The sequence below is a fragment of the Bacillus rossius genome, chromosome 1, assembly GCF_032445375.1.
Source record: "Bacillus rossius redtenbacheri isolate Brsri chromosome 1, Brsri_v3, whole genome shotgun sequence".
In the NCBI taxonomy this organism is placed as follows: Eukaryota; Metazoa; Arthropoda; class Insecta; order Phasmatodea; family Bacillidae; genus Bacillus; species Bacillus rossius.
The window spans coordinates 222939079-222965885 of NC_086330.1; the positions used below are offsets into that span (position 1 = coordinate 222939079).

General features: G+C 40.7%; 1 protein-coding gene across 16 annotated transcripts in view; it reads left to right on the plus strand.

The window, feature by feature from the left end:
• Positions 1–26807, plus strand: part of LOC134527320 (guanylate kinase) — a 395696-nt gene that overhangs the window by 59163 nt on the left and 309726 nt on the right. For all 16 annotated transcript variants that reach the window (XR_010074161.1, XR_010074158.1, XR_010074157.1 and 13 more), the window contains one exon: positions 10821–11082. Coding sequence is in view for 10 of the 16 variants with exons in the window: in XM_063359888.1 (XP_063215958.1) it covers positions 10832–11082 (251 nt within the window). In the remaining 6 variants the exon portion in view is untranslated. The remainder of the gene's footprint in view (positions 1–10820; positions 11083–26807) is intronic.

A 26807-nucleotide genomic window follows, 5' to 3' on the forward strand; every position in this document is an offset into this window, starting at 1 on the left:
GGTGATTACCAACGAATCAGGTGTAATAGAGTCAGAGATAAGGAGAAAGTGAGAGTGAAAGAGAAGCGTGGAGTGGGGAATACATGCTTTACCCCAGCTGCACGCACCAAATATTTTAGACAATTCTTTACTTCGGCTTTTGGAAATCGGCAGATTATATTTTTCCCGTTATTTTTGCATTATTTCCTACAAAATAAAAAAAATCAACGATGCTTGAGAATTTCAAGACAACTTTTTTTTTGCAAGTTTGTGACCCTCCCACTTCCTTACGCTATGCTCAAATCGTCAGATTATTATAATTTTCAGCTCCTTAATCTGACGCGCTTGAGTATTTCTGACGATCGATTTTTTATCACTATTCTGATGTGTTTCCCTAGACGCGTGTTCCTATACAAAGGGACACGCTCGAGTACATCCCAAAATCCCCTATTCGGACCCCCTACTAAGTATTAGAGAAGAGGCTCAAGAGAGATACTCAGCAAGCACAGAGAATCTAATAAAGAAGATTACGAAATAAAAAAAAATTATGTTACAATGAGTGAAGTTCGTGAAAGACAACACTCACAAGCGCATGAATAAAACATTAGTGTATGAGAAGTGCGAAGGAGAAAAAGTAAAGATTACACTTTGGCTGGTGAGGCATTTCGTTATGATCATATCAAAGAGTATAAAAAAACATAAAAACGTTGTCATAGACAAACTGTATCAAGTGTTACAGTCTTGCAGTGCCAATAAATTTGGTAAAATATCGCCAGGAATGTGTAGCATGAACGGAAAAATTAGATTAACACCTTTGGAAGGACCTACGCCAGAATTATTTCATTACATGACCGAAGAAACTCCAGAATCAAAACATAAAAAAAAAAAAAAAAAAATGAGAGCTTACAATGCTTGCTTCCAAATGACATGATTCGGTGCTACTTCTATAGTCAGTGAAGAACATCAAATCAATCCCGTGTTTTTGATTAAGGAACACGTGTACCATAAAGTGGGATAATTGTTATCACTGCCTAACAAATCGCATAAATTTTTGCTAGAGTATTTCATTAGCGACGAACACATAAAAGTCGGTCAATGTTGTGCTAATTCCTATAGGTAAATTGTGGTGGAAAATCTGCTGAGAATTTTACACATGTACAATCATTTTGTTAACTTATTCAAAACACCATTGATCGAATGGTGGTAATGAGTACAAAATGGTTATTCGATCTGACAAAAGGTCAGTTGAAGAACACGAGCGTCGATTCAACGCACCTCACGTCAATGAAATTTGCTGTTGTAATTATTGTGGACAGTGAATACACCAGTTGTAATATTACACAGGCCAACGAAAAAAAATTTGTAAAATCTTTTTGTACCAAAATACCTAAATTTCATGTATTTTCGAGTGCTGAAACCATATTTGGTATCTTTTTTTTATCACCAACGGTTCACTCCCAATAATACATCAATAATTATATATTTCATAAAATAGGTAACATTTAAAATGAAAAATTTGTTCCTTTATTAAGTTACAACTACCACTTACAATAATATTAAATAACTGTTTGCGAATATTAGGTACTTTTTTTTTTGTATTTTCTCTTCCTCCTATCGGTAAAATTTCTTGCATAGCTTTTTCTTCGATGTGATGCATTTTGTAGTCTGTGTAGTGACCAACAGTAATCACCCATCATCTTGGTATTCCAGCATTCCGGGTATCGTTACTCCATCTCTTTTGTGTCCAAGGGAAAAAAATGAAGATGATTATGCAAGAAGTGGACTTTAAGGCTCATCAGACAACCAAGAGTTCTGAACTTGTTTATGATATTATCTACAATAAATTTATATTTAGGGGCTTTCATATTACCCAAAAACTTAGTCAAGACTTCTTTAAATTATATCCAAGCCTTATTTTCCTTCGTTGCTTTGAAGTTGGAATTGAACATCAGGCCCAACAAAAATCGCTTCTTTCAGTTTAGCTTCTAATAAGTGAGGAAATTTACTACACAAATATTCGAAACAGTCACCATCTTTAGGCAACGCTTTAACATATTGTTTCATTAAGCCCAGTTTTATGTGGAGTGGTGGCAAAAGAATCTTTTTGGGATCTACTAACGACACAAATATAATATACTTTGTGAGAAACCCATCATTTGTCTTGATTACCGTTTCCTACACCAAAATATGCGAAGTATAATTTTTTTTACAAAGTCTGAAGTTTTTTAATTACAAAGTCACCACATATATAACAAAAAGCATTAGGAGAGTTTTTACAACCACGATTAGCCATATTAAAATGTGTATAAAAAGAACATAGGTTAAGCACTGCAATTATTGTATTAACTAGAAGAAAATGAACTGCTGTGTAGATCAGAACTACCAACCTTATATCATTTGATTTTATTGACACTGAAATATATTGTCAACTTGATATTTCTATGATTACAAATATTTTTATATATATTTTTAAAAATAATTATATTTACTTAAAATTTTAAAAATGTGAGAAAGTGTTTGGTGATACGACTTTTTATTATTATTTTCAGTATCAGCACTCAAAATAAACACAGGAACTAACAAAAATTATTAAAAATGTTTTTTTTTTTCATCGTTGGCCTGTGTTATTCAACGAAGAAAAGGAGGATTACAGCGTATCACAGAAACATATCTTCCTTACGATGCGCTTAAATATCTGTTAATTTTTATACATGAAGACGGATATCATTTTAATTTTAATCAAATAAACCCATATACAGTCGCAGAAACAAAAATATCACTTCAAAACAATTTTATGCTAATTGCATATTGATCAGAGACAATAAGGAATAAAATCATATTACTAACTCCAGTAATTTATTTTAACAGTTTTTAGATTGCATGTATGCAAAAATAGAGGTAGAACGTATGATTTCCATACGACAGAATCAAACAAAATTGCGTACAGAAGAGTACATCGATTTGAGAGACGCAGTAATGAATGACGGTAATGTGGGTAACATTGGAAGACTGGTAATTTTACCATCAACTTGCATAGGAAGTCCAAGGCACATGCTCGAGTACACACAAGATGCTATGACCTATGCAAGAAATTATGGTCACCCTGATTTATTCATCACATTCACTTGCAGTTCGTTAGGGCCGGAGATCATATATAATATGATGTATGATCAATTTTCCATAGACCACCCTGACATAATAGCTCGAGTTTTTCGACAGAAACATATGAAATTCATTAATGTCCTCGAAAAGTAGATATCATATTTTTGGAACCGTAAGATGTGTGGTGTACACAATTAAATGGCAGAAACAGGAATTACCTCATCCACACAATTTAATTTGGTTACATGAAAAATCCATCCAAATCAAATTGATCAAATTATTAAAGCTGAATTTCTGCGTGCAGAAGAGGATCCATAATTAGTAAAAAAAAAACCATGATTCATGGTCCATGTGGAATATTAAATATTAATTCACAATGCATGAATGAAGGCAAGTGTACAAAGAGATATCTAAGATCATATTTAAATGAAATACAAACTGGAGAAGATGGATATCCTATGTACAGAAGGCGATCCCCGGAAAATGGTGGTTTTACTACCAAAATACGAGTGTGAGGTAACCTTATAGGGTTATAGAGTAAATAATCAATGGGTGATGCAAATCAATACACTTCCCTCAAAAATGTTTCAAACACATATAAATGTGTAGTAGGTACTGCAACTCAGTAAAATCAAACATGTCTGCAAATATGTTAACAAATGCAGTGATATGGCTGTGCTCGCAATAACCAGAGAAAATAGAGAAAAACATTTGAAAGATGAAATACTTCAGTATCAAATGGGAAGATATATAAATAGTAATGAAGCCGCTTGACGAATATTCGGTTTCCCAATGCATGATTGAGAACCAGCCGTTGTCCACAGGGGCGGATCTAGAAGCTAGGATTTGGGGGGGGGGGGGGGGGGGGGGGCCTTGATCAGAATTTTGCTTCTCACCCATTCCGAAAATTAAGGGGGGGGGGGGGGTCCGGGGGTCCTCCCCAGGGAAAATTAGGATTCCAAAGTGCAAAATGGTGCTATTTGGGCATTTTTCATGCTCCAATGTAGAATATATCACTGGCAGAAAAAGTAATAATTTTTCTGGGGAAATGGGTATAAAATAATTATGATTAAAATTGTTTTAAAATTTTTTAATTATGCTACCATTATTCTGCTTGTTTCTTAAAGATTTTTCACATCATGACACGGAAAATCAGCGTAACTAAAGATATACTTGATATGCATATATGTCAGTGGCATATACAAACAGGTAAATAATAATAATAAAACATTTTTTTAAAAACATTGTTAGACAGAATTTAGAAAAGTTCACTTGTGTACAATACTTCACATAAAAAAATTATTCATCACAGTACAAAAATTGCAGCCTCCTTGGTTGCAATCGGGCAAACATATCGATTACAGCTGAAACTTCGAGCTTAATGTTATGATTATGAATGTTCATAAGAGCGAGGCCATTCAGTCGGTCTTCGCGCATTGTCGTTCTAAGGTATGACTTAGTAAGTTTCATAGTAGAGAAACTCCTTTCTCCACTGCAAGATGTCACTGGCAAAACACAAAGCAGGTGAAGAAGTTGTTTTATGCTTGGGTAAAATCTTGTAGATGGATCGCAATATGCATCAATAGCACTGAATGCTTGTCCCTTTTTTGCTTTCCAATGCTCACGCCACATAGCCACCTCATTCTTGAGCTTGATTTCACTTGGGTCCTCACAGTATTTTAGAGCAATGCTGATCAATTCGTCTTCCTCAGTTTGTGCTGAAAATTTTGGAACAAGGCTAAACAACTTAAGCAAGTCTGCATGTGTTGGGGAAAATCTTGTTGATAATTCACTAATCAGGTGGTCAAGAAATGGAATGAAGACATTTTTCCTGTAGTATTCTTCTGGGTTAGATTCCTGTATATTGGATCTGTGAACTTGCCTCTTCACAATACGGGGTAATCTCGCTTGAACTTCGTGTTGCGTTGCTACATTACGGTATATAAACTTGCATTTAAGTTTTATGTGTTGTTGTTTTGAAATGCTTACCAGTGTTATTTCGGTCTTATCGCAATTCACCATATATCTGGTCCTCACTCATCCGCCACACATGAAACACCCAGATGCTTCAGTGCTAGATGCACCGATCTTCACACACGTTGTCCGTCTCTCGCCGTCCACTACCGTCCTCAAGCAGTCACCTCACTCTCGTTAATTTAGTGCTCTTGTAGGTCATCCACCCCATGCATACACCTCTCAGATCCGCCCTTGAAAGAACTCGTAGACCTTCAAAGTTTTGCATCATCATAATCCCTGACTTATTACTCAAAGCTCTGAGAACAATGGCGCCCTAGTTATGCCACTTGATGCAGATGGGGCTCTGGAATTGTGCCGAACCCTCGCATGGGGTAGAGAGGTGCCATGCTAATCGGATTACGTGCCAGTAGGAGCCCGTTGGGCGCCACCTACATCGCGCTCTTCCTGCAGCTGACCGGCCAGCCTCGCCGCTGGCCGCGTCGTAACACAATTATCTTTCACGTAATCATATATCCTGACTCTCAAAGAGGAATCATCACCACTCAATGGTAAAATATCTGAATTCATTTTATTTTACAAAAATTATTCACACAAGTTGATTAGTTTGTTGAAAAATTAGGTTCTCTATACTTGGTGAATTCTTGCTTAATAAATTTTTTTTTATCTTTTATTCAAGAAACTACTCAGGTTTGTCAGCTGTAACAGGTGCAAGGCATATACTCTCAGGGTTATTTTTGTACAGTATTTTTATTGATTGTCAGAAGTCAATTTGAAAAAGATAAATAACAGGAATGCAGTGTGCATTGTATAACTGAAGTTCGAAAACTTAAACTAAACTTAAACTTTACTTAAATGTTGTAATGTGCAATGTATTAACAATAAAATTGAAATAAAGATGAAATAAAATCAATGATTGCTACGTTGTGATATGCCATTCACAAACTCTGAAAAGGACTACATAAGTACACTCTTGCAGTATCAAAAATTAGCTTCCAACACGGTGGAGTTTAGTGAGCCTTACCTCACAAGGTGTCCGGGGAGCGTACGCAACCTCTAGCAATGGGGAGTATACGAGAGGGTATCTGGATCGAGTTTGAAAAGTTGTCTTACTAATGAGCATAATCAAATAATAACTTAAACTTGGAAAAAAAAACCACATAATTATCAATTTACTAAAGGGATAAATTCTTCAATAATAAAACCATGACCACTGTCCGCGCCAGGAATGGTGGCACTCGAGCTCCCTAGTCCTCGGGCTAATGGGAGGGCACGACCACCCGCAGCGACGGACGACAGCAGTAACGGCGTGACCGTATATTCTATTACATGAAAACATTTGTCCGCGCCAGGAATGGTGGCACTCGGTCACTTTAGTCCTCGGATCAGAGGGTACGATCATCTGTAGCGAGGACGATAGTAGTAACGGCGTGGTCATATATTCCGTTACATGAATATATTTATAAATGTTTCACAGTAAATGTTGACATACACCTGTACCATGTGACCATAATCATTGACTTTACAAGACAAGGTACTAATTTGTTTCAGTAAAAAAAAAACACATCGAATATTAAACATCAATTAAAATACTAAACATTTATGTCACATCGAAATGTAAATTAAACATTCATAACGTTACTGCATTACTGCGCAGCTGAAATGTCCCTGCAGTCTTTGTATAGCTATGCAATAAAAAGTGTCTTAGGCATTACTGTCTCTTATGCTTCAAATCATATATATATGTATATATGCTGTTAACAATCAAATATCCTAATAACACACATCTTACAACGCATTAACATTTTTTCAATACTATATAAATAATCTTCTTAAAAAACAATGTTATTGTTATCGCAAATATGGTAGTGCAATTAAAAATGTGATAACATGAATGGTAAAATAATAATAATAATATTAATAAGGCTGAAAGTGTAGCATTACAAATGCTATAAATAAACAATACCAACGAATTAAATACGATTCAGAAATGTATGAGTGAAATACCAAGCTATGCTGATAGAGATAATGTTGTTTCAAATGTACAAAATGTGTTGCACATGTCAGGAAACTCACAATGGACTTGCCAAAACACTGTCGTTACTTTCACAGGATGTAGAACAGTAACCTACACTGTTTTCACTACCCTCACCGGTATCACTATCTTCACTTTCGTTCCCAATGGTGATGACAAATTCGTCTTGAATATCGTCCATTAAGTGGTCTTTCTTGCAATAATAATTGTCTTCCGTGTTCTGTACGTGTTGGCAGTAGCCCTCCCAGTCACTGCAGGTAATAGAATTCATAGCTTGTGTAGTTTGAATTTGCAATGATTGGAGAGACAATACACCGGTGGTGTTATTTTCTCTCACTAGACGTTTAAGTTTTGCCCAAGCGAGCTCTATAGCATTCAATTCACACATGTAGGGTGGTAATCTGATAGCTCGATAACCATGAGTTGCTAATAGGTGATCAACTCTAAACCTTTTTGTTTGTGGTCGATGTCTGTCAAGCAGATGTAGTAGCTCTGTTTTACTCATAGTCACATTACATTCGACCCCATTTCTATTAAGCCATCCCACTATTTCTCTTTTAACATCACATTTTGATGGTGGCTTGTCCACTTGTTTGGAGTGGTATGGTGCGTTGTCCATAAATACGATCGATGCAGGTGGTAGATTTGGCAGTACCTTTTCTGAAAGCCATTTTTAGAAATTTACAGAGTTCATTTGTCCGTGGTAATCCCCCACTGTAGCACTAGCTTTGTAAACAACACATGCTCCTGGAAGGAAACCATTTCTCGAACCATTATTCAAAACTATTAGTCTGTGAGCTGCGTTTCCTGTACTCATAACACCGTTTATATCGTCCTTTTTCTGCCAACATTTCTTTAATGTTAAATTTGTGTCAACCCAAGTTTCATCAAGGAAAATTATTTCTTTTCCATCTTTTCTGATTTTCTTCATTTCAGTAAGGTATTTTGACCGCCAACGAACGATATCAGCTCTTTCAAGGAGTACTACACGTTTGTCTTGGGTTTCCTCCACACGAAACCCATTTCCTATGGAAGTCGGCGCAATGACGATTTGCTCTAAATCCAGCCGATCTTTTCTTTAAGAATTGGTAATAGCTTGTTGACTGTTGGCACAACCTTTTTCACAATATAGAATTCGTGAATTGTATCTCGAATAACTCTTCTATCAAAACTGTCAACATCAATTTTTACAGTCTTTCTTGGCCTGCGAAAACATGTTAATTTAAATTAGAATCAACAAGTTAGCTTTAAGGGGGTAGTTTCCTTACTTTCATGAATTTGTTGAGATTTCTCTATTACTATATTTTTATATCCGATATTTTCAAACTAGGTTAAGTATGACATACATCACGTTTTAACAGTAATTTTAAGTACTATTTTGTTAATATTAAAACCATTTTATGAACTGCATGATCCTTATTAGGTATATTCTAATAAGTCAATATTTTCAGTCCCTCAACAAATAATATGGATGACAGGCAACTTATTTCAACTTCAAAAGGTCTGATAGTACTTTACTGTGTCATGATTACCACCAAATTTCAAGATTATGCCATAAATATTAATTACTGATTAATAATTATTAAATTATTAAATCTAGGAAACTACCCCCTTAATAAAACAAACATACTTAAATATAACTGGAAAGTTTTCACGAATCAATTTCAGCACAAACTACAACTCGGACACATACGAACATACACCTTATTTTCCATCGGTTCTTTGTGTTTAATGAACGTATATATTGGGCTTAAGTAGGCGGCTTTTCTATGCCGAAAACCCCCGTTCAAATAGGTGGAGAGGATTTTTGGATTAATTAAAAATATAGTTTATTTATTTTTCACATCTTCACTAAAACAAACGTCATATTTAATATTTAATTATATTTGGTGTTTACGATATAAATATATAGGCACCCTATACAACTATATCACCATTTTTATCCTTGAAATGGTTTTTTTTCCCAGACACACATCCTGGCTACACCATTGTATCCACCCCCCTGGGGGGGGGGGGGGGGGGGGAGCCAAATTCTTTCCGCGCCACTGCAAATTGTCATAGTAAAATATGGAATACAAAAACGCTTTCCCCAAACACCATTATTTATTATAACGATCCCCTACATTACATACCTTTTTTACCAGGAGTTGTTTGAGGTTCGTGTGAACGTTCTTTGTTTTGTTTCCTTATCCTTAGGACAGACCTACGGCTTACGCCAGTGTAGTGTGCTACTCTGTCCGTAGCTTTGTGGACTGGCACTTCTAAACACTTATTTTTCGCTTCGCGGTCACAAAATTCCATAACACGTTTCACTATTTCTCTTTCACCACTATGAATGACTTTTTTAAATCGTACGGGACGTTCTCTAGCATCCATCGTAACCGACTGCCACTGTTCAACTGCTGTGAGGGAACAATGTTTGTAGGTTGCAGGCTACAGACGCAGGTATATGCGGGGAGTCACTTCCCCTCTCTCCAGCATGACCCCTCACCCCCGCGGAGAAAAGTGCCACCTTTCCTGGCGCGGACAGTAGAGGACTGAATTTATTAATTAATTTTGATTTAATACTGAAATGTTTAATACTTAAATGTTTCAGACTAAACAAACAAATTACTTTCCGATCTTAAAAAACAACCATAACATAAATTACAAACAGAATGCCGGAAAACCCACAGTGACAGTATGTTTTCTAAAAAGAAAAATAATTACTAAATTATCAAACTTTTATTATACAATATTGTTACGATTTATGTAATGTGGAGAGAACTGGGTTCGTAAGGCATAGCCCAATTAAGTTTTATTACAGTTTTATTGATTACTAATATTTACATTAAAAATAAATAATTTTACTTAAAAATAATGTTTGATCACAAGTCACTGGCACTTAAAAATGTTTATTCTCAAGTTACTCAATGTCAGTAAAGTTCCGCAGTTTGCACTCCTCACTGGAGCTAGGCTCAACAGTGGTTAGCCCCTTAGCACGCGCCTGTCCACACACAGTCTCGAGCCACTCAGTCGCACTCTCGATCCTGTCGCTCCGCGTCAGCTTCGCCAATGTCGCTCTTCCCTTCGCTCGGAATCCGCTCGGAACTGCCGCGGAGGCCGGCGTCGCGGCTTAAGTAGTCGTGGGTCGTCTTTCCAGAACCGAGAGCGCAGTTGTGACGAGTCGTGTCACCCCGGGCTGACCCGACGCCCGAACAGTCCAGAAAAGCAGCATTAATTCGCAGCGGTGGCCCGCGAATTCCCTGGGCCACTCAGCGATAGATAACGTCGCCGATGCTAAGCGATGTGCGGGAGCAGAGTGAGGAGAAGGTAGCGACGACCCTTGTAATCCGGCCAGGTACGCGTGGCATGCCTTACGTCAGTGGCGGCCACATGATACGCGCAGGGCTGCCAGCCAGCTCCGAACCTGGCGCGTGTCGCGGTCCTGTTTGCATTCGTAACAATATAATATAATTGCTTCAAATAATATTTCCCTTTAGAATTAATGTACTTAAGACAATAGCGGTTCTGCAGTAATCTACCACTAAAATATTTTTAATGTGCAATGTTGTAGCTATTTCTGCAAGTGAAAGTAAATATGTTAATAAAATGTGTTTTTAAATAAAAAAAATTGGGGCATTCTACACTCTTAAAATTTGTAAAACGTATTAACAATTGCTTGGTTATATAATGTATTTTGTGTGAAAGTGTAAAAGATGCCTTGTGAACAGACACATAACTGCTTCAGATCGGTGCGGCATGGCCGTGCCATGGGCGCTCGTGCTGTGCGGGCCGTCTGGCTCCGGCAAGTCCACACTCATCGGCCGCCTCTTCAAAGACTTCCCAGGCATCTTCAGTTTCTCAGTGTCGCACACTACGCGCCAGCCACGACAAGGGGAGCTGCCAGGTCGCCATTACCACTTCAGCAACAAGGAAGTCATGAAGGCGGCCATCGCTGGCGGGGAATTCTTGGAGTGGGCTGAGTTCTCCGGCAACATGTACGGCACCAGGTAGGTACTTGCACCAGTTCACCTATAGTTTCTCTGTCTGTGCGGTAGTCGGGTTCACTGGGTGATTGAGGAGTCCCAGTGTGAGGCGGGAGACCGGGGTAGGCGCCAGAAGTGATGACAACTCCGGAGGGCTAAGGGAGCATCCAACTTTCTGGTAAGCTGAGTGGAGTGGGGGGCCGGAGGTGGTGCATAAACTGAGATGGGTAGCCTCAGTCCCTTTGCATAGCCAAAAGCTCTAACACTCTTCCTGGTTGCGTATGCGGCATATCCGCATCCAAGCCCATGGGGGCCCCAGGGCGGTAGGGCTAACGCTAAGAGCGCTGGGTTAACAAACCAAAAGGAGGGGAAACCCTCTATTCATGTCTGTCTGTCTGTGCGGTAGTATATAATATGGCCCAAATTCTTCAGCATAATATTGGGCATCAGTTTACATTTTGTCTCTCTTTCTACAGTGTAGCATCTGGAGTGGGCTTGGTTTTTCAGCGTTTTATACGACTCTAGGTAAGGTGTTACATCTCTCATAGGTTAATAAATAATTGATAAAGATTAAAGTACAAATTCTTTAATGCGTAGCTGAATACTTCCACCATTTTGTGGCCTGTGCTAGAACTGAGCTAGAGAATTCCTGTTACCAAATCATCACTTACAATATTTATCAGGTGGACTTCAAACAAAAATATATTAATTACTCAGTCAATTACTATGTTATGAGACAGCTGATAAAGTTATCATGCAAGATGAACTTCCTCTTCTTGGTGTTTAGCGAATCCCTCATTTTGCGGTCGTGAAAGAGCATCCCGTACCCCACATAAAAACAGTGACTATACAACACATTGAATAAAAGATTAATTACTAAGTCGATTACAGTGTCTTCTTGACAGCTGAGAGATGCTATCATGGAAGACGAATTTTCTTCTAAATGTCTAGCGAAGCCCTCCTCTTGCAATCGTGAGTGAGCATCCCGCATCCCACGTGAAAGAGCAATTGTCCATGTACAACATATCAAAAAAATTATTACTCAGTCTTATTACAATGCCTTGAAACAGCTGACAAACACTGCCGTGCATGACGAATTTCCTTCTCCATGATGTCTAGCTAAGCCCTCTTTCTCTTGCGATCGTGAGAGCATCCTGTATCCTACATAAGAAATAAATATTTATCTCAACAGAATATGTTATACAATCTGTTGGCAAGAATCGGGATTACTTGCAACAAGTTTTTTGCATGAGATAAATTAATTCTAGCTGCTGAAAGGAGCTATTTTATCAGTTGGAGCCGTGTAGGCTGTAGCCTGTAGTCATGCAGTCTTGTAGTCTAGTAGCCTTGAAATCTTGTATCCTTGTAGCCATTTGGAGCCTTGTAAACTTGTAGCCATGTAGCCACATTGCCTTGTAGTCTCTTAACCAAATGATGTTGGTGCTGTTGGAGGCAAAGGCAGTTAGACACTTAAATATTTGTAGCCTCGTAGCTTTGTGGCTTTGTAACCTCATAGACTTGTAGGTTCGTAGCCAAGTATCCTTGTAGTCTTATAGCAAATGTCTTTGGAGCATTTGGAGCTGTATCCTATCTTATCATGTGACCGATCGTATTCTGTGATCGATCATATCCTATTGACGGGGTCATATCCTATTGACGGGGTCATATCCTTCTGAGTTCAGTCCCCGTGCAAATATATTTCCTTTTCGTTAAATGTATGTACTTCCAAATGTGCTTGTTTTTTTAATGTGCTTCCGTTTGTCGAATGTGCTTGTGTTTTTTTAATGTGCTTCCTTTTGAATGTGCTTTCTTTTCTTGAATGTGTTTCCTTTTTTGACGAACGTGCTTCCAAATTGACGTCCTTTTTTTGTTGATTGTGCATCGTCAAGTCTGTAGTCAGATTATGATTGGTCTCGTGGTTCGGAGACACCTGGTCTATACATTTGACATTTTAGATGGCCTGTTTAAAATGTTCGCCGAGTATCGAAAAATTATATCTCTTGGTTACTTACTCTATATGCCTGACCGCCAAATGGAATTTTCTGACCAATCTACTAGAGCCTGGCCAATCTTTTAGATCTGTGTCCATGTGTCTTGTTATTTTTGTAAAACCTGAGGGCCGTAATAATGTCCTAGTCATTTTGTATATTTGTTTAGTTTGTCTAATTTTAAATCAGTTGTGATCCATTTATTAAAATGAATGTGCTCCTTCAAATTATTTTCTTAACTTTAATTCACCATATTCAGCAAGTAAACATCTAGCATAGCCTGTAATAGAATAGGCCTCCCTATAATATTATGTTGAACTTTGAAGTTCACCAGAGATTGTATTCAGTTACCCTTCAAATTTACTAGCGATAAAAGGTGATATTACCAACATAAAGTTCTATATTTTTACCAAATTTAACTAGGTAATTTAATAACCACAATGCATAAAACAGAAAATACGTTTTAACAATAAAATACTTGTATATAAATATATTAATATTTAACCCTCTTTCTTAGATTTTACATACCTCCCTAATAAGTTTTTTTAGACTATTGGTGCTATTAAATTTGTGTCTGACTTTTATTAAGGGACCACTTTGCCATGATGTCTACAGAATCAACTATGCAACATTTCCTGACTTTTGTATGTTTCAACAGCTTGACTAATTTTTTTGTTAACACCCGAGTACAAATCCAAAACATTCTAATGACAAAGAAAAATTGGGGGGGGGGGGGGGGGGGTGTCTAATACATATTGCGTGTACACAATAAAATATTGTACATAACATAGCAACTAGTTTTATGAGTTGCACGCAATAACAAATATTTAGCATGAAATTTTTAACAGAAATAAATTACAACATCCAATAATAAGTTTTAATAACTTGCCAAGCAATGGTTGAACGAGTGTATAAATGGCTCAACAAAATTTATATGTAATGTTTAGTAATAATTATATAATATCTAAAAATTGTTTTATTCATGAACATAAAAATAATTATTTTACTAAACCGCCAAAAAGTGTTAATTCTAATAGCTCAACCCGAAATTTTTGACTTTGGGATAAATATTTTTAGTTATCCTTATAGAAAATACATAGGTAGTTCAAAAATCATTTAAATTAAAATTATATTTTCAAATTTCTCTGAGAACAAAACAACACAAGTATGGGAGCAAGGTAAGCATATCATCCTTTGTATACTTATGGGAGGGAGAATGAGATAACGAATCGGGTAAGATGACATATCTAGAATTTAACCTTCTAGACAAAATATCGCACACAGTATGAGGTGCAAAAGAGAGCCCTACTATAAACTTTTTGAAATGTGTAATGGCGCGTCCTTGGTTATAACTTGTAGAGCTGTAGAACTAAAAGTTGGTTTTGTGAGTTGCCAATGTAAGATTTCAGCCCAAGAAAATAAGTATTGGAAGTGGCAAGGTTAGTAATTATTACAGCCGTATTTTTTCTTTTGTTTAGAAAACATCTCTGCATGCAATCTGTGTTTACTGAGTTGAAATAGTATTAGATTTTTTTGTACACACAATTATAAATAAACACGGATATGTGGGGAAATAAAAATAATTGATGAAAGGGGCATGATGTCGAAACCTTCTACATAAATATTTAGTTTCCAAATTATTCATTTGTTTCTGATTTATTATGTATATGTGTACACGCCAGGAATATGGTACATGCCCACAAAAGAAAGACATACAGACAAAGCTGGTTGATGGCTAGCATTTAAATTTTATTGTTTCCCAGACATTTCATTGCATAAAACAATGTTTCTTCCGTAGCAGTCACTGTGAATGGGTTCAGAGAAAAAAGGATGAAACATTTCAACGATAAAATCTTTATGCAGATGCATATTTTTAAGCATCAAACACTACAAACCAGTCCAAATCCATGGATTATTTACCAGTGATATCAATCTGCAATAATGTAGGACCACAAGACTCACCAGTGTGGCTACTGAAGGACCACAAGACTCACCAAGAGGTGGCTACAGTAGGATGACAACACTCACCAGTAGTGTTTACTGTAGAACCTCAAGACTCACTAGTGGTAGCTGCTGTTGGACCCTAAGACTCAGCAGTATTGGCTACTGTAGGACCAAGGTTCTCAACATTGTGGTTACTGTAGAACTACAAGACTCATCAGTGGTGACTACTGTAAGACAACTAGACCCACCATTAATGGATACTACAAGACCACAAGACTTGCTAGTGGTAACTTGGTGTAAACTTTTGGACATACGCCATTGCTAAGCACATGTATGTCTGTAGAAGAAAACTACAAAAAACCCAAAAGACAAAAACACAAATTAAGCAAAAAATTGCTGTTGTCAACAGGATATAAACACCACATAATATTCCATAACAGGAATATGGTCAACAAACAAAGAAAAGAAAAAAGAAAAGAAAAAAGGACTAAGATAACGAAAAAACCCCCACAAATTATGACAGCACAAAAATATTGAACCCAAAAAAATTCAGCACAACAGTTGAAACGAGACAAAAACACAATAGTTTTCCTATTGTGTTTGTTTCGTCTTTTCGTTTTGACGTGTTTTTGTCTCGTTTCAACTGTTGTGCTGAATTTGTTTGGGTTCAATATTGTTGTGCTGTCACCATTTGTGGTGTTTCTTTCGTTGTCTTAGTCCACTTTTCATTGTTTTTCCATGTCTGTTGACCATATTCCTGTTATGGAATATTATGTGGTTTTTATATCCTGTTGACAACCGAAATTTTTTGCTTAATTTGTGTTTTTGTGTTTTGGGTTTTTTGTAGTTTTCTTCTACAGACATACATGTGCTTAGCAATGGCGTATGTCCAAAAGCTTAAATCAAGTCATACACTCCCATTGCACAAATCTTTCAAAGATAATATCGCTAGTGGTAGCTAATGTAAGACCACAAGACTAACCAGTGGTGACTACTGTAGGACCAGGGGACTCACCAGAGGTGGCAACAGTAGGATTACAAGACTCACCAGTGGTGACTACTGTAGGATCAGGGAACTTACCAGTTAGCTACTGTTGGTCCACAAGACTCACCAGTATTAGATACTGTAGGACTTCAAGACTCACTAGTTGTGGGTACTTTTGGACCATGAGACTCCCCAGTGGTGTCTACTGTAGGACCTCAAGACTCACCAGTGGTGGCTTCTATAGTAATACAAGACTCACCAGTGGTTACTACTGTAGGACCATGGGACTCACCAGTGATGGCTACTGTAGGACACAAGACTCACCAGTGGTGGTTACTGTAAGACTACAAGACTCACCAGTGGTAGCTACTTTAGGACCTTAAGATTCAGCAGTGGAAACTTCAGTAGGACCTCAAGACTCACCTTTGGGGACATCTATAGGACCGCAAGACTCACCATCGATGTCTACTGTTGGACTACAAGACTCACCAGTGGTGGCTACTGTAGTACCTCAAGACTGACCAGAGTTGTCTAGTGTAGGACCTCAAGAATCACCAGAGGGTACTTGCTACTGTTTATCTTCCAACCAAGCTGCTTCTATTCCATGTCTGTTCTTCCTGTTAGAGATCTTAAAATTAAGTTTAAACGCAGGAAGTTCCCTTCACTGTTGTGATTCTGTTCACCCGTAGATCATGTATTAAATAAAATCAGAGCTGTTTAAGAAGAAACTGCAAGGAAGAAAAACGATCTTCACAAAAAAAAGTCAGCTCCAAGGAACCTATTATCAGCAAAAGCAAAGGAAATAGCCAGATAAATAAATGGCTCAGAGTCCTTTGACGATGAGAGTGTTGACTACATGTAAACAGAAGAGAAGATGGAACTTGTTGAGGAGACTGTATTCTGTGCGGAGTACGGGATGGATGAACTGTGGTATCAATGATCTCTATGTAAAGACTGGGCTGATGCTTATTCCACAGGTTGGGATACAGCAATTGGTAAAATTAGTTCATGGGAATGTGATTTATGTAATTAAATTTTATAAGAGCCTGTACTTTTATTATTTATAATTATTATATAATTATTATTGTTACAAATGAATAGCAGCGTAATAATATTCAAATTTCTAATGTTTTCAATAATAACTCAGTAATATTCAAATTATAATGAAAAAACCAGAAATAATATGTAGCCAATGAAACTATAAGTGTAATAATTTTATTTTCAGTTTTCAAGGCTTAGTTATATTTTTTATGAATACTATAACAGTTTTTTGTAATAATATTTTTTTTCCTTTGAGATGAATATTGTGTTTTCTGCATTAAATTAACATTCGTCATCTTATCTTCACTGGTTCGTCATCTTATCCTCACTGGTTCGTCATCTTATCCACCTATACAGGTAAGATGACTTTACATACATTTAAAAAAAAGGTTTTCTTACTAAAACTCTTAAACTATGCTCTTGGAACCATTAATATTTACAATAAGGATAATTTGACTTATATATGCTATAGAAACATCAAATATTTGCAATTCTCAAAGGCTATAAATCAAGTAAGAACCTTATGTTATTTATCTTATCCTCCCTTTCCCTAATACTGATTCCTAATGGTTTAGGATTGCATCGCTATTCAGATCATATATCCCCACGTAATTTTATCTCTCGCACCTTTATGTAATTAAAAGTGGCTAACGTCGCATCCTGCCAACCCATTCACTACTGTGCCGTCTCGCCGAGAACGAACGTATTTATAACTACAGCCTCGTGTGAACAGGAATGGCAATGACTTATCTCAAACCTTGCATTTATATTGTATTATAATGCATTAACATTATGAACATTTAGTTGAAACAGTGAGGAAAACACACATGAATGGCGGTGCAGGTTGATAATGCTGTGCCGGAAATTTGATATTTCGACACGTTTTTTTTTAAATTTTACTATAATTTTAAATTATTTTTGGAAATTTTATTTTCTCTATAATTTGGTTACTAAAGGGCGATTTACACTTTGTTAGGCTGGTGTACTCCCCTAAGTTAAACTTTGTGCCAGTAGTCTGAAGCACCTTTCCCAGAGACCTATAGGATCTTTTGCAGATCTAGTACTTTGCTGGCAGCCAGTTTGACATTTCCCTCGCTTACAGGCACGTCCCAGGCCTGTAACGTTACTTCACTTCATGACTAAAACTGCATACAGCAGCTCTGGACGAGCTGTTACCATTTCTCAGAGACGAGCTGACCATAGCCTTTACCGTCACGAATACGTATTAGGTTCTCTCCTCGAAAAGCACGTCATGGACGCTCGTTCTCAGCGTCGTTGCACTTTTTGTCCACCCCCCTTCCCTCTCGGTTCTAAGAATTCGCCTAAGACCAATGACCGGTCAGAAACCCCAGCAGACAGCGACCGTCTCCAAGGACGCCTTGCATAAAAAATTTGTGTGCAAAGATGGACCACCCCACGACATCTCGCGGCAGAAACCGTAACTTATTATCTTGGCCGCCAGAGTGTAGCACCTGACTGCCCCTTTAACCCTTGGTTTAAGCAGATGCCTTGTGCGAGTCGATTCTTTTTTTATTTCAGACACCCCTCACCAGGTAGCGCTAATGTCGGCCAGTGCTACCAACTTGGAGACATCAGTCAGAGTTTTTTTTATGACGCCCACTCGGGGAACTTAGGATCCTTTCGGTCCGGACTCCCAGTCCCCCCCCCCTCCACTTTTAATAGAACAGTTACTTTTAATTACGAGACGCGGTTCTTCGAAAGACACTTCGCGTCGCGACTGCAGACGGACCATTTTGCGATTATCGGCGAGTCGACGAGACACTGCAAGACTTCCATCCGGCCGCAACCGACTATGTAGTCGCCTAAATAAGGGATGCTATCCCTATAATCTTTTTCAAGTAGTTTAGTCCGTCTGCGTAGTACAAAGTGTAGTAGTTATTTTTCTTTTAAATTATTTCTTTTGAAATGATGAAAACGACCGCGCCAGCCGCGTATTCGCGGGATCCAGTTCCTAGCGGGCGACGCATCTGTAAATAGAAGCCTACTCCCCTGTCTGATGAGTGACGATCCGCGACTTTCTCCAACCTCCCCTTAACTTTTCCGGGCATTTTCTGCCCCGTATACTGTCTGTGTACAAGTTCTGATCAGTTTTGATTCGGACTGTTCCAAACAGGGTCCGAGAGCCGGACGCCGAATTGGCATTTTCATCTCCCTTCCTCAACAGGACACAAGCGCCCTGGCATCATGTTCCCGCATGATCTCCGGGAAACGAAGCCTCGACCTCCGGTGTTTCTGTATCTTTTGACCCTTTTCTGAACTTTCTTTAAATTACGTCGTCAGATGCAGTTCATTAGATAAACATAATTTCTGGACTTTAAGTATATACGCTGGGATAGTTTAAATATATTTGTATTTTTTTTATTGGTTTATGTATTTTTAGCAAATGAAACTTTTGATAATTTCATGTACGGCCGGCCCATAATTTTTTTTCTTTCACAACTTAATTTTAAAGCCAATTATTATTAACTTTCAACCATTGTGCTGAATTTTTTTTGGGTTCAATATTTTTGTGTCGTCATCATTTGTGGTTTTTTTTTCGTTCTCTTAGTACATTTATCTTTGTTTTTCTTTGTTTGTTGATCATATTCCTGTTACGGAATATTTTGTGGTGTTTATATCCTGTTGACAACAGCAATTTTTTGCTTAATTTGGGTTTTTTGTCTTTCGGGTATTTTTATTTATTTATTTTTTATTTTAGTTTTTAGTTTTCTTCAACAGAAAAAGTTCTTAGCAATGGTGTATGTCCAAAAACTTACATCAAGTCACGATTACTACTGCTGTAAAAACAAAGCTACGAATATCTGCAAGTTCGTGCACAAAATGCAAATTTCTTAGCTTTAGGGAGGCTTAAATTAGCTATCCAAAGCTGAAGCCGTACTTTAGATTATGCAGCTGAATGTCTCGTCCATGAGCCTGGCAATTAGTCCCGATAGGCATAGGAACGGCAGCCCGCGCATCCGATGCGTGCGGGTTATACGTGACAACTCTACACACGTCCGCTGCGTGCCACCGAACACACACACGCCACTTTGCAGCTGTTTTCTTGTGACATCACGTGCGCTCGCAGCTCCTGTGCTTGCCCGCCGAAAACCACAAAGTTTAAGCATTGGCAAGCGTGGCAATTAAACCTTATTTTATCAGATGAAATAAAATTAATTTTCTAAAAGATTCTTAAAATCTAAATAAAATAAAAGCCTTTTATAGCAAAGTTTAAGTTACAAAACTAAAGAAAAAACAATAAGAACTATAAAAATGTCACAAACTGTGTACAAATGTTAACAGGGGGTCTGGTACAACAGAACTTGAATGCGATCATTGAAAAAGCAAGAATGAGATGTTATGGACATGTCAGAGAATGGGAAAAGAGATGCTGCCTAGGAGAATGATGGAGTTGAAGTACACAGGAAGAAGACCCCATGAAAGACCAAGGAGAAGATGAGAAGAGCAGATAGTTAAAGGAGTGCTGTGGAGAGGAGAAGACTGGAATAAAGTGAAGTATGAGGAATGGTGGAGAGACAGAGGAAGATGGAAGTATTTTGCTTTGCTGGTCCAGCCACAGGCTGGGAATGATGATGATGATGACTCTGAAGGCTAGTGAGGATATAAAATCATTGAGCATAAAAACAACCTGAAGGAGTTCGAGCTGCACTTCGGTAGTGGACGGACGTGTCCCAGAGCTACTCTCCAGCGATCCTGCGAGAACTTCAAGTACAGCTGTGGCTAGCACTTCTGAGTGCTACCGAGCGATGTCAGCGAAAGGTTCCTGTGTGCTTCGTGCGCATAGGCAAGTACAGTTACGAAGCAAAGGTAGTGTATTGTGTAGACGACCGACAAGCTTGGCAACACCCGGGTAGCTAGCTCCCCTATAGCCTAGCCTGAACCCGGCTAACTCAGCCCCGGGGGAAGGTCAGTGGGTGTACCTAAGTGATAGGAACATCCTAACAACAATGACGAGCGAAATGGCTGACTGCGATGCCGGGCCGAGCAACGAGCGACAAGATGGCAGGACTGTCGCAACAAACAAGCGTGCTAAGCAACAGCACACTGGCGTGTCCGACGCAGGCAGCGACAACGAGGCGGACCCCGTCCCCCCTCCTTCACATCCGCAAGCGTCCGTGACCAGGAAGCCGCAGGTGAAACCCCTGTTCGTCTTCCTCGACCAGGGTCACCAGTACCCACTGGTGTACATGACACTAAAAGGCACCCTATAAGAGTGGTTCACCTGCAAGAACCACAGCAAGGATGAACTGCTCATTCACACGAGCAGCATCCACGAATACCACCGCGCCACTAAGGCCCTTCAGGCCATCGGCACGCAACACTCGGTCCTGCTCCAGCGAGACTAGATGCTGCAAAAGTTTGTTTTGCGTGATGTGCACCGCCACACGCCACTCGACTTCCTGCAACAGGAATTCGCCGCCGCCGACTTGCCAGTCCAGAACTGCTGGTTCTTTGAGAACCGGCAGAAGCGCGAGAAATGTGACGAGCTTGTCATCGAGATCCCTCAGACCTATGATGTTGGGAAAATTCGCGCCCTAAGAGAGTTCGCCGGTATGGAAATTTGCATCGACGACTACAGACGCCCCAATGGCCCCAGCCAGTGCAGCCGATGCCACCGATTCAATCACGTTGGCAAAGGCTGCAATGCTCACCCTCTCTGCCCGTGGTGTAGCGGCCCTCACAAGGCCACAGAATGCCCAAATGGAGGCAACCCTGCGCACAAAAAATGTGCACATTGCAAGCTGCAGCACTGTGCAAACTACAGGGGCTGCAGCGAGTTCAAGAAGGAGAGTCACAGACACTTCCCCCCCCCCTCCCCCAGGTTCGTAAACAGAGCGAACAGCAGTCCCACCACGACATTCGGGCAAACCAAAGAGTGGCGACATAGCCCCGGTCACAGCAACCAGGCCCTTCAGGCTACTTCGGCCCACCGAAGCAAAACCCCTGGACCACACCACAGCACCCACAGCCCCCCACCATCGGCCAGTACATGTACCAGGAGGGAGGACATAGGTTCGATGCCCTCCGACAACACGAACCCAGCTACAACGAGCTGGAGTATCTGATGATGGCGAACAATCCCTGGGTGCGCAAACCAAGGTGGACACAACCGAAGCAGCCCAAGAAAAACTGGACTGGCCACAATAATGGTAACAGACCACAGCAGGCAAACACAGCTGCACCAGCTGCCCCGACCCCGAACAAACAGGCTCAGGCCCTGCAGCGAGCGGCGCCGGTCGCTACCGTGAACATGGCTGTTGACGCATTCCCGGTGTTGCCAATACCCCCACCCACACGAGCCACCAACACACAGGTGCCACGGCTGGAGGATGTACAATCCATCCTCCTGAGCAACAAGGCCATAAATGCCAACACACAATTGCGTAGTGCCATCGGCCCACTGTGCCAACTGATGGCAATCTGGCTCGATCCTGCGAAATCCATGACCGACAAAATCCGTGCATCCATGGATTGCGTGTGTGCGCTCGCCGACACCATTGATGGTGACGAATAATGCGGACCCGGCACACAACACAAAACTGACCATTAGTTTTAAGTTACATTCCCTCCTATTCTGGAATGCACGCGGCATTAAAATAAATTAACGGAATTCATAAACCACCTGGATAAACATAAAATAAAAATAGCAGCAATAAGCGAAACACACTTAAAACCGACTGATTGGCTAACCATTTTAAATTATGTCATCTACAGGCGCGACCGCGATGCCAGAGGCGGCGGAGTCGCCCTGGCAGTACACAACAGTATCAGGCACTCTGCCTGCCAGCTCCCCGATTTTCAAAATTTAGAAGCAATAGGTATTAATTTGACTATTAACCGCAAACAAATATAACTCATTTCAATGTATGCGATCCCTGATTGGTCCCTTAGCGTGGCAGATCTGGACGCTCTGTATGGGGCGGCCCCGAGCTTCCTTGCTGTTGGCGACATAAATGCTAAACACTTAGAGTGGAACTGCAGGTGCACCACGGCGAATGGCAGACTACTCTACACTCACCAGCTTAATAAAAACTATCACATACATGCTCCCTCAGAGCCAACACATGACTCGGGCAGACTTAATAGCATACCCGATATATTAGATATCGCCCTAAATAAGCGTGTCAACACGGGATTCGAACTCGAGGTTGTACACGACATGTCGTTAGACCATTTCCCTGTCCACTTAATCTTTGATGATGTGACTTTAGATAAAAACCCACCACGCAAAGTTAGGGATTACAAGAACGCAGATAGGCAACGTTTAAAAAAATACTTAATGATAAATCTCCCCGACGCAGCCGAAATTAATATTGAAAATAGTGAAAACCGAGATTCCGAGATAACTGAATTAACTGTAAAAATCCAGGATGGTATCAGCCAGTGCATCCCAGAAAAGGAGGTTAGGTTAGCGTATGACGAACTGCCAGAGTACATCCGCAGCTTGATCGCACAAAAGAATCGACTGCGGCGCGAATACATGCGGCGCCGTACACAACAGACGAAATGCCGAATCAGGGAACTCAAAACAGTCATATCAGACGAAATCTCACTCTGGTGCAGCAGCCAGTGGGAATCAAAAATATCAAAACTCAAGACAAAGAACGGCAGTGATTGGGCTCTGACTAAACGAATTCTAAATAAAACTGATAAAATCCCGCCCCTCCAAACAAACAACGGCGTAGTTTTTCAGCCCCAACACAAGGCACAGGCCTTCGCCGACACACTAGAAACAGCTTCCCAGCCTAATATGCAGCCCTATGACAGACAATTCACCGCACAAATTTACCGAGACCTTCGTGTTAAATTGCGACAGCCCACAGTCTCCGACCCCTTGCGAACACAATCACAGGAAATTAAGCGAGTAATCAGAAAAATGAAGCCGCGCAAAGCCCCCGGAAACAATGGCATGCAAGCTGTTGTTCTTAAACAACTCCCAAATGCAACACTTGAATACTTTGCGGAATGCATAAATGCAATGTTTCGATTAAATATCTTCCCCTCTCAGGGGAAAGAAGCACAAGTTGTAGTCTTCCACAAGCCGGGTAAAGACAAAACACTACCACAAAACTAGAGACCAATCAGCCTATTAAGCACTGCGTCGAAAGTCGAATAATGCATTTTACTAAATCGTCTCAATCGACACATTTGCGATAACAACATACTACCTAACGAACAGTTCGGCTTCCGCAGTACTCACTCAACAGTACACCTATTAGTGTGTCTCAGAGAAGAGATAACAAGCGCATTTAACGAACACGATTACGTAGTCGCAATGTTTATAGACATAGAAAAAGCCTTCGACAGAGTCTTTCATGCAAGGCTGATTTACTAACTCTACCAAACAGGATTTCCAGACTGTTACATCAAGCTAGTCGCGTCCTACCTAGCAGACAGAACATTCAGAGTATTCACAGAAGGAGCTCTATGCAGACAACACGGTGCTGTATAGCAGGTTTCACAACCTCCAGCTAGCCACAGACAGACTACAAGTCGCACTCACCGGCAGCACAGTCAAAAATGGCTTGCTGCTTTACAAAGCTCTTATCCGCCCCATCATAACATATGCAGCCCCTGTCTGGGCAACCGCAGCTCGCACACACTTGCAGAAACTACAGCGAATTCAAAACAAATGTATTCGAATCGCTACAGATGCCCCAGTAGACTGTCCTGTAGAAGCTTTGCATCGTGAAACGGAATCGGAAACTTTGCAATACTTTTACATTCGTACAACACAAACATTCTACGATAAATGCGTAAACAGTTTAAATCCGCATGTTCCTCACTCCGAAATTATGAATGATATTTTTTTCCTAGCCTAAATTATTCTAAGTGTGTAAGGGGAGGGTCCAGGTTAGGGGAGGACCTAAGTGTGTCTCAGGCCGAAGCCTATACACTCTACCATGCGTGTTTTTAACCATGCAGGACAAGGGCACATGCATCAGGTGCTAATTGGGGTTTACTGGCCAACCATGGCAGCGATTGGCACCATGGCTGATGCCCCATTGAAAGTCTAGCTTAAAAGCTAACTAATGTGACCCAGGTAAAACTTGCATAGACACAAGGAAAACCCTGGGCCGGGTCTTGCGGGGATCAAATATCATGCATTAAGGAATCAGGTAACTACTGGACAAGAGGGAAGAGGGTCCAGGTAAGAAGAGTTGGGCGGGTTGAAAAATCAACTATGCAGGGGTTGGGTGCTTGGGCCTTGCGACCCACATTGTTATTGTTGGGCACTCCTGGGTTATTGGTTATTGTTAGCCAGGGGCGAATATACCCCCAGGGGCAGGCGACTTCACTCGTCAGCCCAGCCCAGCTGCCCAGGCAGCCACTGATTCGCCGGCAGCTAGGCCTGCCATGATGGCCAAGAGCACAAGTGCTCTTGGCGGTGGGCAGACGAGCCAGTAAACCGGCTCGAACTGTGGGCGCACGGGGTGCCAGGCAGCCTGGTATTGCGCCATCTTCATCTTCCTTCTTCAAGTCGACAGCAGTGTACCTTTCAAGACAGGGTGGGGGAGGGTCCCAAACCTCGCTGCCCAAAATCCCCGAGACGGTTGAAGGTCGTGCCGCTCGAGACTACTACTGCCCGCATACAGTAGCCTGAGCCGAAGGTCTCTGAAGTCTTCATTCGGAGTTCCGATCCGTTTCAGTTCCGTTGCACGTGCAGCAGTCCACAGCTTCGCAAGTTCCAGCCCGCAGTTCGTCTACACTTCGCATCCAGGGCACATCGAGCTCCCTGTGGTGCCTTCACCGATGGAACTGTTTCCTGCCACGCACCGGGCAGCATCCAGGCTACCTTTCACCCCAATAGCCATAATAACGACTCCACCAGGCCGGCCAGTGGTCCGCGGACTGTTATTGATTATTCACAGTCACTCCAGCGAGATTTCAGCTCTCGGGCTGGGATCCCATATCCGCCACCCGCGGGACGCAATCGGTAGGCAGCCACAAAACCCCCGCGCACTGCCAGCCTTCGGTTACCCAATAGGTCGCAGGGTACTCCCAGCCAACAGCCCGCGAGAGAGATGCGCACGCCTCGAGAGACGACCACCGACCGGAAATTATTATTTTTTGTTTTTTTCTTGACCTAAATTAATACTAAGTGTGTTGGGAAGGGTTCCGGGTTAGGGAGTGAGACTAAATGGGTCTCAGGACGAAGCCTATACGCTCTAATCATGCAGGGTATCAGCCATGCAGGAGGGGTAGTATGCATCGTGTGCTAGGAGGGGGATTGGCCAGCCATGGCAGCAATTGGTGCCATGACTAACTCCGCTCACTAACTATACTAGACTAAATCTAGATAAGTTGAGCCCAGGTAAAACCTGCATAGACACAGGGAAAACCCTAGGCTGTGACATGTGGGATGCAAAAATTCATGCATTAATATCAAGCAGGACCCTTATGGGAAACAGAGGGATGGATCTTGAAGAAGAGTTGGACAGAGTAGAAAAGAGTCTACCATGCAGGGGGGTTGGGGGCTTGGACATTGCTGTCCGCATTGGTTTGGGTGGCACTGGTTGTTTCGGGGGCGACTTTAGACGTTTCCCGTCGGGCTGCCAGCCAGCCCATTTAAATTATGAAGAAAGAATATTATTTAGGTAAATTTTGTAGCCGAAGCTATGCGGATACGCACACCAATGTACTCGGCACAAAGCTGATGGCACCATTGGCTTACCGTGTCGCGTGTCTGTGTCTGTCAGGCCTCGCTGCTGGGTTACAGCTCAGCTAGTATTCTGGGAAGTGGTGGGAGGCCTTAATATTAAAACTTA